The sequence below is a fragment of the Rhopalosiphum maidis genome, chromosome 2 (genome assembly GCF_003676215.2).
Source record: "Rhopalosiphum maidis isolate BTI-1 chromosome 2, ASM367621v3, whole genome shotgun sequence".
Lineage (NCBI taxonomy): Eukaryota > Metazoa > Arthropoda > Insecta > Hemiptera > Aphididae > Rhopalosiphum > Rhopalosiphum maidis.
In genome coordinates, this window is record NC_040878.1 from 69,892,492 (window position 1) to 69,904,616 (window position 12,125).

A 12,125-nucleotide genomic window follows, 5' to 3' on the forward strand; every position below is an offset into this window, starting at 1 on the left:
ATCTATCGATTATTGAAAAACATTTAAAACATTCAAGATTTGAAATTCAAACGGTTTGTTATAAAATTATGATTAGTTATTTATTTATAAAAATAACATTAACATAAATATAATATCCAAAAATAGAAAATTTGTATTTTTTTACAACATTATTTCCTTGTGATGAATAATAACGAATGAGACGTTTGGTCGTATAGTTTAACCCAAGGTGATTTGAACTATTATGGACGTTTTTTGTGCCATTTAAAAATATAAACGGATATAATTTAGCATTACGGTTGAATGGGGTTAGTTTGGATATTATCTGGCCAAATAGAAAGATGGTAAGAGGCAATAAGGTGAATGAACGATACCGAGATATAAGAGAGGGAAAAAATGAGATGGAATGCGAAAAAAACGGTAGATGTAACCTTAGCAAAAGTTGCCATTAAGGGTTTTTAAATAGCCTGCAACAAACATTTATTTGTACTGTTTTTATGAGCTTTTATTGGCCGTTTCGCCTGTCAGGTAAAATGTGTGCATTTGTCGACAATTTATACACGCATCCGTTCGTTTCATAACAGGCTATTCACAAGCAAAATAATAGAGTTTTTTGTTTTATATGCATGAATGAATGTCAAGTCTGTGACCTGATTGTTTAATTTTGTGCTTTAATTTTTGTTTCACTTTTTTTTTTTTAATTTTACTTTAAAAGGTTTTTTTTTATATGTGTAATTGTGTACTGTTAATGGATAAAGTCCATTAAATTAGACATATGTATCCATGCATGGGTTATGAACTGTTGAATTTGTCATGATATAAATGCCCAATGTTTTAACTTAATATTCTAAACATTATATAAAAAGATAAAGGAAACATCATAGTAGTAATCATTAATATCTAAATACAATATTATATATAAATATAATATTTTATTATGCATACTTAGCGGTGTAATTGTACGATTAATACAATGAATATATTATTATAGTACTTTTTGTTATTATTTATTTATTTATTTTGTCCTACATATAGAAGGTAAAACCTACTGATTTAACACTATATTGATGAACAAAATGTTTTAACTTATATCACTATAAAATAATGAATTTGAAAATTATGTTGATTTAAAACCTTTTAGTTATCTGTATTTTTTTAAATAATGGATCTAAATGGTTGTTTGTGAACTCGGATTATAGAACATTGATCACTAAACCTTTATATATATATTAAAAACGATTTTTGAAAAAATCTAGTTTGAACTTTTTAGTTATGAATGAGTATATAAATATATATTAAATTTTATATAAGAATTAAATGTGTTAATTTAAATTATTGATATTTTTCTTATTTATACATATTTTATACAATACACAATTATTGAGAAGTGAATTTTTGTAGAATCAAGTTAGATACAATAAGGTATTTCAAATGTAAAATAATATATTTGTCAAAACTTGGATGTATTCCAAAATTGTATTTATTATTTTAATAATAATTTTTTTTTTCATTTTTCTGATGTTAGTTTATGAGTCTTGACATCGAAGAGGTTGTTACTTTAAAATCCTAATATAAATGTTGTTTAAAATATAAATTAAAATGTAAACTATGTTAAATATTTTTATAAAACGTAAAATATACCATACATTTTGTAAAATTAATTCTTAGTAGTATCATGTATGTAATATGTATGGTGTTGTATGTAAAACTATTAAGTCCAACATATTTATTAATTGAAAAAATTAACAATAATTTAGTATATATTTTATTCTTTTGTAAAACCATTTCTAAGGAATATTATTTTTTTTTTGTACACATTTTAGGACTCGTAAACTACTTGTTTGGATTTTTTTTTAATACGACAAAATATTTAAAATAATTATCTAATAATTATATTTATATATAACAATATAATATTAAGTACAAAATCAGGGGTTTTTAATTTGAAAAACATAAGTCTAAAAATACATTGTTGAATTACAGTATTATTGAAGAAATAGCATATTTGCTACGTATTTTAGCATAAATATTAATTATTGGAACATAAATAAAAGTATAAATATATAATTTATAATTATCTGTATAAAATATTTATATTATACATAATATTATATATCATACACAGTTGTATTAATTTATATGATCGTTTGTATATCTACAGGGAAGACAAGGCAAAGGCTCAATATTTGTATGGGCATCGGGTAATGGTGGTCATCATACTGATTCTTGTAATTGTGATGGATATACAAACAGTATATATACGCTATCCATTTCGAGTGTCACTCAAACCGGGTATGTTTTAATGCATATGGATTAATTTAGTTTGATTATTTAATATAATATTTCGAAAACTGTATAACATTTAGAATTTTTGACATTTTTTAAATTAACACTCAAAGCTATCAATTTAAAAATTTACAGAAACAAACCATGGTATTTGGAAGAATGTTCATCAACATTAGCCGCTACTTATAGTTCCGGTACGCCAGGAAGCGATCACGGAGTGACAACAGTTGATATGGACACAAAAATGAAACCAGAAACTATATGCACGTCCGAACATAGTGGTATTTAATTAAAAACTAAATATTAAATAAATGTATACAGTATAAACATACATATTGATGATAAAAATAATTAAATAAACTTTCGAATGTTAGGAACTTCTGCTTCAGCTCCTATTGCAGCTGGCCTTTGTGCTTTAGCATTAGAAGCGAATAGTAATCTTACTTGGAGAGATATGCAGTATTTAGTTGTTATGACTTCAAATACAAAACCATTACAAAATGAATCTGGTTGGACAACGAATGGAGTTAATCGTAAAGGTATGAAATATGTACTTATATTATTTTGTTGTTGTAAATAAACAATCATATTTTTATTTTTTATTTTAAAACATATTATATACTCATAACGGCTATTTTGATTAATCCATTAAATTTAGTACATTAATTAGTATATTAAATTATTAACTGTCGAAAAAAAGTACAATGAGTTGTTCAGCTATAACAATTTAACATTTCATTATTCATAATAACACTTGAAATTTTACATAATTAAGTTTATTTTACATCAACTAGAAACAATGTTAATTTTTAATTTGATTATCTACTTAGCTGATATATCAGCCTAAATAAAAATATTTTATTTAGTAAGTCATAAGTTTGGTTATGGGCTCATGGACGGGGGTGCTTTAGTTACAATGGCAGAACAATGGACTAATGTTCCGCCACAGAAAATTTGTAGAGCCAGAGAAGACAATAAACAAAGGTACTATATACAAATACTGTACATAATTTTTTTCTTTCATTCCAACAATTAATTATTTTCACTTTTTAAATTTAGATGGATTGATCCCGCCCCAGGTAGTGTATTGTCCATGTTTATGGATGTGGATGGATGTCAAAATAATTCCGCTAATACCGTTAACTACGTTGAACACGTGCAGTGTCGAATATCGCTTAAGTTTTTTCCTAGAGGTGATTTGAGAATCTTATTGATTTCACCAATGGGCACAAAATCGGTGTTGTTATTTGAAAGGCCATTGGACATAATAAGCAGTACATTTGACGATTGGCCATTCTTGAGCGTACATTATTGGGGTGAGAAAATAGCTGGTCGCTGGGAAATCAAAATAATCAGAAGAATGGCTAATTCAACTGCTAAAAGTCCTGGTAATATATTATATTCTAATATACCTATCAAATGTTTAATTAAAATCAGTTCATAATTTGAAAACAATTTTAAAACATTTTTTATTTTGAATACACTATTACTTAATTAAATGCTGCTTTTTTCAAAGTATTTTATAAAAAAAAAATATGCTATTATATAATGTACACTGTAAAATTATTGTGTTTAAAATAATTTTTGTTAAATATTTATGAAAAATTACTAAAATAAATAAAGTGTAGGCCTTTCCGTAGGTACTTCATATCGTCTTAGCGTTTTCTTAAATAAAGTAAAATTACAATTCATTATATATATATATATTATTATAGACAATTTATAGTAAATCATTTTATAAAAGTTTTTTTTTTTTTAATGTTGTATTATTATTTGTCGATTATTGGTATTATATTTTTATAGAATTTTTTTTTGAATTCCTTTTATTTATAATTTTAGTTAATCGTATAAAATCAATTTAATTACTAAATTAAATTATAAATTTTTATATTATTTTTCCGTATTTGTGTCATTCAATGCATTTGACTAAGAGGCGGATAAATCTATAATAAAACCTGATTTTACAGACGATAAAGTATTTTATCCCACAAAAAATGATTAAATGAAAGTTTTGCTCAATGTATTTAAATTGGATTTACTATAAATGAATATTTTTAAATTTATGATTAATTATTTTTATGATTGATTTCTATTGATATAACTTTATTAAAAAAAAAAATAAGAAGAATGATGTATACATTTGTCATACTGTTAATAATTTGTGTAGGATTATTGAAAAAGTGGCAGTTGATATTTTATGGTACATCTGAGCCGCCGGTAAGATTAATTCCCAAAAAGAAATTCTTCAATCAGATACAGACAAAAACGAAATTAAAACAAAACGAAAAAGAGGTATAAAGTAGCAGAGCTTTCGGTATTGAGGTTATGTAATCGTAATAAGTGTAATAATATATATATTTTTAAATTTAATTTTCCACACAGGTATTAAAAAAAATCAAGTATCAAGGTAACTTGATGAATGTTAAAAATGAAACTACTACAGTTAATGGTACTTCATATAACAATGAATCAATAAGCACGTTAATTCCATTCATTAAACATCCATGTATAAATAGTACAAAACATTGTCAACAATGTTTAAATACTTACAACGATTCACTGTGAGTACAATATTACTATATCTGTTGAATTTTTTTCTTTAAAATCTTTAGAGTTATATTGATGATCCTAGTAAAGAAATTTATATTTTGTTGAATAAAATATTTATTTTTTTTATATATATATAATTGTGTTGCTATTTACAATTAAAAAATGATTACAATATTTGGATTCAATAATATTACAAAATAATTTTACGCTTGGGTACTAAAATAAACTGCAAACTGGCTTTTAAATTACGTATATATAATATAAACATATAATGTTTTCTGGGTAATTTATCTGTAGTCCTAAAGTTTTAATTTTAAATTAAATTGGATTTTGATAAAAAAAAAAAAATATACAGACATAATATATATTGGTACTTAAATTTTCTTTTTATATAATGAAGAACGTTCATATTATAAAAAAAAATAAGTTTACTATCAAAATATTTGTATAAACAATAAAAAATAATAATAAGTGTACCTGTCAATAAAATATATTGATCTAATAAGTTGAATTTGTATTAATGACCACCAATTGTATACTATTACAGATGTAATCGATTAAATGAAACTGACATCGTATATTGTAAGTAATAATAGATCGTATAAAAACAACTATATATTGGCTATATAATTATAATTTCCTAAAGAAATATTAAAATAATGCAAATTTTCCTTTTTTGTAAAAGTTAAGAGTGTATTATAATGACTTGAATAGATTACAGCACAAATATTTACTTTGAATAAATTATAAATTTTAAAGAGACAAATATTTCTTTTTAATATTCTTAGTATACAACTATATGCGGTATAACTTAGTAATAACTCATAATTAATAATAATACATATACATTTCACAAATATTTGTTTATTTGTATTAATAATTATTAGTGGATTAATTGTGAAGAAGAATAAGGAAACATTCATCTTATGACTTTTATATGAACAATTAGGTAACTGCTCAAATTCAAATAATGAAAAAAGAAGAGCCAACGATGACAATGTCGATACCATATTTTACAGTTCTTTGATATCTGATCGAAACCACGTGACTAAACCAGGAATAAGACTAGAGATCGTTATTCTCGTGATGCTGTTATTGATATGGCATAATTTCTATCAAGTAAGTGGAAACCCTCAAAATGCATAGATTGTCACTATATTATTTCAAACAATCCATATTTACGTCAAATATTAAAGCCGGCACACTTTTGTGTTCCCCTCACGATAAGCTCCGCCCATGTTCTCTAAATAGCCCAGAGTTGAAAACGCAGCTTCACTCTAATAGCGTAAACGAGTTATTTCTCTAATGCGTTTTACCGAACACCACTGGGTTTGTGGGAAATCTGTGTCCGTATGATATACGAATATAAACATTAATGATTGTATTTGATTAATAATACGCGTGATGAATACGTTTTCTCAACAATACACTGAACGAATATAACATATTGACAACATGTGAAATTTAAAACGTAAGTAAATTTGTTAAAACTAACCATATATTGTTCATAATATCATATTAAATTTCACGTTTCAAATAAATTAAATATATACCATAATTTGCCTGGTTGGTCCCAATATTTATATTTTTAAAGACTTTTAATATATGTAGAAGGTTAACTACATTTGAGTGTGTTGAATAATATTAATATTTTAGTTCAATAATAAACATAAAATTTTCTTTTTTTTTAAATTAATTTTGTTATTAATAGCTTAACATATTTCTGGCTTCTGTTATTACTAGTTTAATATATTATGTTTACATTTTTAACATTCGTTATTTTATAATTATTTAATTTAGTAACAATTTAGTGATACTTTATCAGGTCTTTATTAATAAATAAAAAAATATATATATTACTGTAATAATTATGATACAATATTCGTTTATTATTATTTTATATTATTGTATAACGTTAAATTTTTATTCACTTTAATTTTCAAGGGTTTTTGAGGAATTGCCTTATGGCAATTTAAGTCGTAGACAATCATATTTTTGTATCTAGGTTGTAATTTTGAGCTTCTTCGCAAGTTTTCGGTTTGAAAGAGAAAACTTTTTGAACTTAATTTTGATCCAATTCAAACAATTTGAACGTTTTTACTCGTTAGTATTTTAGCTTAGATATTATACTATCTATTGTAAAATATTGATGATTTTTAGTTAGGTTAAGCTATGTTTAATAAATATATTATTTAATAATTTATTAATGTAAGGAAACCATAAATATGAGTTCATTAATAATTAGGTTTCTACATATATTTATTAAACCTGAGCATAAATATGTGTATATGTAAGTCATGTTTGGTTTTAAGTAAATACATATTTAAAATAATATTATTTACCTTACTTTAACAAATGTGAACCATAGTCATTACCTTATCAAAAATAATATGCAAGTTTTTAAATTGTTCAACAATAACTGTCATAATATTTTCTTTGAAATACTATGTACTTTATATATTATTTCACGTTAACATTTACTTATGTTAAATCATTACATATAAAATATAATATTATGATTATTTAATGTTTATATTATATTTTATGGTACTTAATAAGAATTATAAAATATAATAATTTATAAATCAAATATAAAATGAAAAAGTACAAAAACCATTTTAATATGCAACATTATTATTTTTTTGAATACAACGAATAGTTGCTAAAAAATTATAAGAATATTGTTGGTGGTAAAATAATATTTATGAGACATTCTGACCCCCTTACAAAATAAACTTTAATATTGTCTCTCTATATCATGTCGACTGTGTAAACTTAAGTTTTTTTGTTCAAATAAAAAAAATGATTTGATAAAATGTATGAAAATGTATGGTAATTTGTATTGTATACAATATAGATGATAATACTAGATATATCAGTTGTTAATGTTTAGATACATTTTATAGTATAAGTGTATAATAGTTGTATGCCCATAGTTGGTTTTATTTATAATTTAATTAATTATAAATAGTCAGAAATACATATCGTTATAAAATAATTAAACATAATTGATTTTTAAATAAAATTTTTTAATAAAAACATAATTAATAATATAGAAAATACGAATATAATACTCAAACAATAATTTCACAATATTAATATTACAATCATTTTAGGACTTCGTAAAATCATGAATATTTTAAAAATTCGTATAGAATTCGTAGAAAAAAATTAAAAAAATAACGAACAAATAATCTGAAATAATACTAAACGATACATTATCTATACACATTTAACATGAAATATCGATTTTTGACTATTTTGTATTATTAATAAGTATTAAGTATAGCGTTTAGTTAAATCCCGTTTAATAATTAATATACTACATCTATACGATTGTAAAAAGTTTGAAATGTATGTCAATTAATGATATTATTAAAACTCAAGCAAAACATTATTATAAAGTTTTTATTTATTTTAAAATAATATTTTTAATTTCTTAAAGTATGCATAATGCATTAGATTCTTTAAATTAAATAAGTTATAACACATATTGGGTTCTAAAAAAAAATAATTTTAGTATTATTTGTAATATCAGTTACACCTTACACGTCCTATTATAATATAATGATTTGGTAAAAAGAAAAGACGAGCATTTTATTTTTATTTAACTTAATGATTTAACTTATGTGTACAATATATAAAGGTGCATAAATACCCTATACAATTATTTAAAAATAATATTTCTTAAATTTTTAGTATTATTTCTAATTATAATTAAATAAAGCAAGTACTAATCAATTTTTTTTGAGCTAGATGTTCATAATAAAATTAGTTTATTATTAAATTACTATATAAACTTAATTATATTATATGTAAAATTGTTCAGCTTATAATTAAAAACAAACAGTAGTTCATTATATTAAAATGATACAATAACACAAATTTTAAATGGTATTGATATACTTCAATACAATTATGACATTATCATTAATTTTTATTTTTTTCGTATATTATGTAGATACTTGTAATATAATAACCATGTTACATAATATCATGAACACCTGCATACAATCATTATTATTTGACTTACGTGGAATATAAACGCATTTACTCGTATTGTATACCTAGTGTATACTAGGTAAAGAAAAATCTAATCTAAAGCATTTGGAATGATTTGAAAATACCATACGAAAATGTTGATAAAAAATGATAAAAGGAGATTGAAGTGTTTTGTTTGTGTAGAAACACAAAATAAGTCAAAGTTTGAGATGATTAAAGTTTAGTGTAATCAAACGAATACATAGCCCATAGAAAATACTAAAAAAAACAGAATAAAGGCACACAAAGGGAAATTATATTTTATCAAATATGCCTCAATTATTTATTATTACATTATTGTATGTAATATAAGTAGAAACAATTCTGTAAGTATATTTTATGAGAGAAATATAATAAGTAATATATGATGTATCAGACAATGTTATTTTTTATCATATTTTTTTAATCATAATAGCTATTGTTAATAACTAAATTCAGTTTAGACATTCTGACCATTCTGTAGTTGGTACTTATTTTAAATACAATTAATTAAAAATTAAAACTGATTTAAGTCTTATAAAACTAATTTAGTCTTAATAGTTACTGTCTAATACTATTATTTGTTATACATTATATAAAATTTAGATTATATTGTATGTAATCCAATCATAAATTATACACATTTGATAAGTATACCTATAGCATAATAATTAGGCATTAAAACAATTTGAAAACCTCCAGTATAGAGTATACGATAAACAATAAATTTTAAATATGTGCGATATGACGAGTTTCCCGAAATTTCTAGTTCCATCGCGGTAAACGTTGTGAATGACAGTCGTTTATCACCGTTTTTAGGATAAACATCAAGTCCATAATTTGTTCCCTTATCTTCCGGTCACACACTACATTTTTCCTCGCACATTTTAAAGTAATATATTTTAGTATTTCCTAGAATGCAAATAGTTAGGTTAGTACATAAAACGGTATGCATTAAATTCAACGGAAATTGAATAATAAGAACTAAATCTTGCAAACGGCACGTATCGTCACACTTTTCCGGTCTTGAACTCAAGTGTACAATTTAACTCATATTTTTTTGAAATGTTTCCAGCAAACGTTCTGTTCAATGTTTTATGTCTTTATATAATATAAATATAAATATTATTTTGGGTTTGCTATTCCTAAAAGAAAATAAAAAATAATAATAATCAAATTGTATTTCTTTGTATATTCTATAATAGTTTTAGATTATTTTAAAAAATAATTCATAAACTATGACATTTTTTCATCCTAAGTAAATAGCCTGATATTAGTTTTATTCGAATTCATATTATTTATTTTCAAATTATTATTGTGTATTATTCATTGTTACCATAAATAAATGCTTATGCATTTAATAACCTAGTATAATTGATAGTAATAATAAGGATGACTTCACGAGTAAGATAGATGTTATGAAATTTTAAACTTTCATTAATTTTCGTAATATTCCAGTATTGTTTTTTTTTTTTTATATATTTATAGTTATATATTTTTTATTATTTTAAATAACAAGTAAATTGTACATAGAACAATATATCTACATACCATTACAAATATGCATACCAACGTGTTTACAGTTGAAATATTGAAAGTTTTAATAAATATTAAAGTTTGAAAAAAAAATAGATTGATTTTAATTAGGCTATTAACGAAAAATTAATTTCTTAAAATACAAAAAGTATGCAGTTACTCATAAATCGATCAAGTTGGTTTAGGCAGTAATAATACATAATTATAGAATCTTACCAGCAACATTAGTTGAATTGTATAAAATAGCAATAAATATACTCACATATAAATAAATAAGAATTACAAAAAAAAATTTCATATTATTGTACAATTTCAAACAAAAAAAAGGTATATTTAAATTTAGTTTTATTATAGAAAAAGTAAATATATTACCTTATTAAATTTGAGTATTTAAAAAAATTGGAAATTACCTACTTTAGGTAGGTATACAAATTTAAAGATTTGAGAGGTATCGGATATGTTATGATTAGGGTTCAGAAATTCTTGAATTCTTGAATTTTTTTTTCGTGCTGTTGAAAAAATATTTAAGGCAAAATATAAATTTTTTTTAACGAATTTACAATGTTTTTCATATTTTGTTTTACACTTTATAAAATAAAATATAAATTGCAAATTATAGCATTTTTTTTAACAATAAATTATTAGGTATTATCATAAAAGGGCACATATTTTTTTTTTTTTATAGTTATATACTTTAGAACATTTCAGAGCATAATTTTGATAATTCTAATTACATCCTCACATGCATATTTCAAAAAAAGCTAGTGAAATTAATTCCAAAACTTAATAGTTAATTTATTATTATAAATAAACTTAAATATTTCTTTAAAATAGGTCTCAAGCTTTTTCATTTTTATTTTTATTTTCCAAACCGATTAAATAAATGAAACTATAACTGCATATTTTAAATTAATTTTCGATAGTTTTAATTGTATAACCTTATGAATACTCGTATTTAGATAATTTTTAATTTACAATTTGTATAATATTTAACTAAAGAATAATCATTTATTATTTTAGTATTATATTAAACAATATAAAAATTGTACGTCATTAAGATTTAAATAAATATGTGTTTTATTTTTTCTAACCTTACAATTATATTTAATATGTATGGTGTAGAATGTATTTTTGTGTATTTATCTAAGTACATTTATAGTAAGTAACATTTATCTAGTTTAATAGGAACTTTATTGAATTAAGATCACAATTAAATATTTATTTTAAGTAAAACCATAAAAAAATTAATTTAGAGCTAAATATCTAAGGTATTTTTAGTTATACTATTTATTTAATTATTATGTACTATTATAATGAAAATTCGTTAATATTGTTATAATATATACCATTGCGCCATCTAGTTGTCCGAATCCTTCTAGAACTTGAGATATTTGTAAATTATTTATTATACATCATAAAACGAAATAATGTTTTTCGAGTCAAAATCGTACTACACTAAAAACAACAATCTTTAACATAAAATACAACAAGAAAGTTAAATTATAATAAACGAACGCCGTATATTATCGATTGTATTTATGATTTGGTTCAGTAGCGCTTAATCACATAATCAGCACTGGGCACACAGAAAATCGGTCTCATTCAGATATTGAATAAATATTTGTATCACATTTTAAGTAAACGGGTTGTTTTGGTTTATTTAATTTAAGAGAAAACAACATATTATGCAAGGTGGATACATTATTTCTTTACGAAAATAAATTCACGCAGTTGAAATATCGTAAAATATATTG

The 12,125-nt window shown here is 22.8% G+C and overlaps 1 protein-coding gene across 2 annotated transcripts in view; it reads left to right on the forward strand.

Moving 5' to 3' along the window:
• Positions 1-12,125, forward strand: part of LOC113551039 (furin-1-like) — a 105,981-nt gene that overhangs the window by 79,126 nt on the left and 14,730 nt on the right. For both annotated transcript variants that reach the window (XM_026953045.1, XM_026953046.1), the window contains exons 7-15: positions 2,141-2,271; positions 2,401-2,546; positions 2,640-2,804; positions 3,132-3,249; positions 3,325-3,653; positions 4,433-4,557; positions 4,648-4,826; positions 5,363-5,397; positions 5,765-5,934. In XM_026953045.1, the coding sequence (XP_026808846.1) occupies positions 2,141-2,271; positions 2,401-2,546; positions 2,640-2,804; positions 3,132-3,249; positions 3,325-3,653; positions 4,433-4,557; positions 4,648-4,826; positions 5,363-5,397; positions 5,765-5,934 (1,398 nt within the window). The remainder of the gene's footprint in view (positions 1-2,140; positions 2,272-2,400; positions 2,547-2,639; positions 2,805-3,131; positions 3,250-3,324; positions 3,654-4,432; positions 4,558-4,647; positions 4,827-5,362; positions 5,398-5,764; positions 5,935-12,125) is intronic.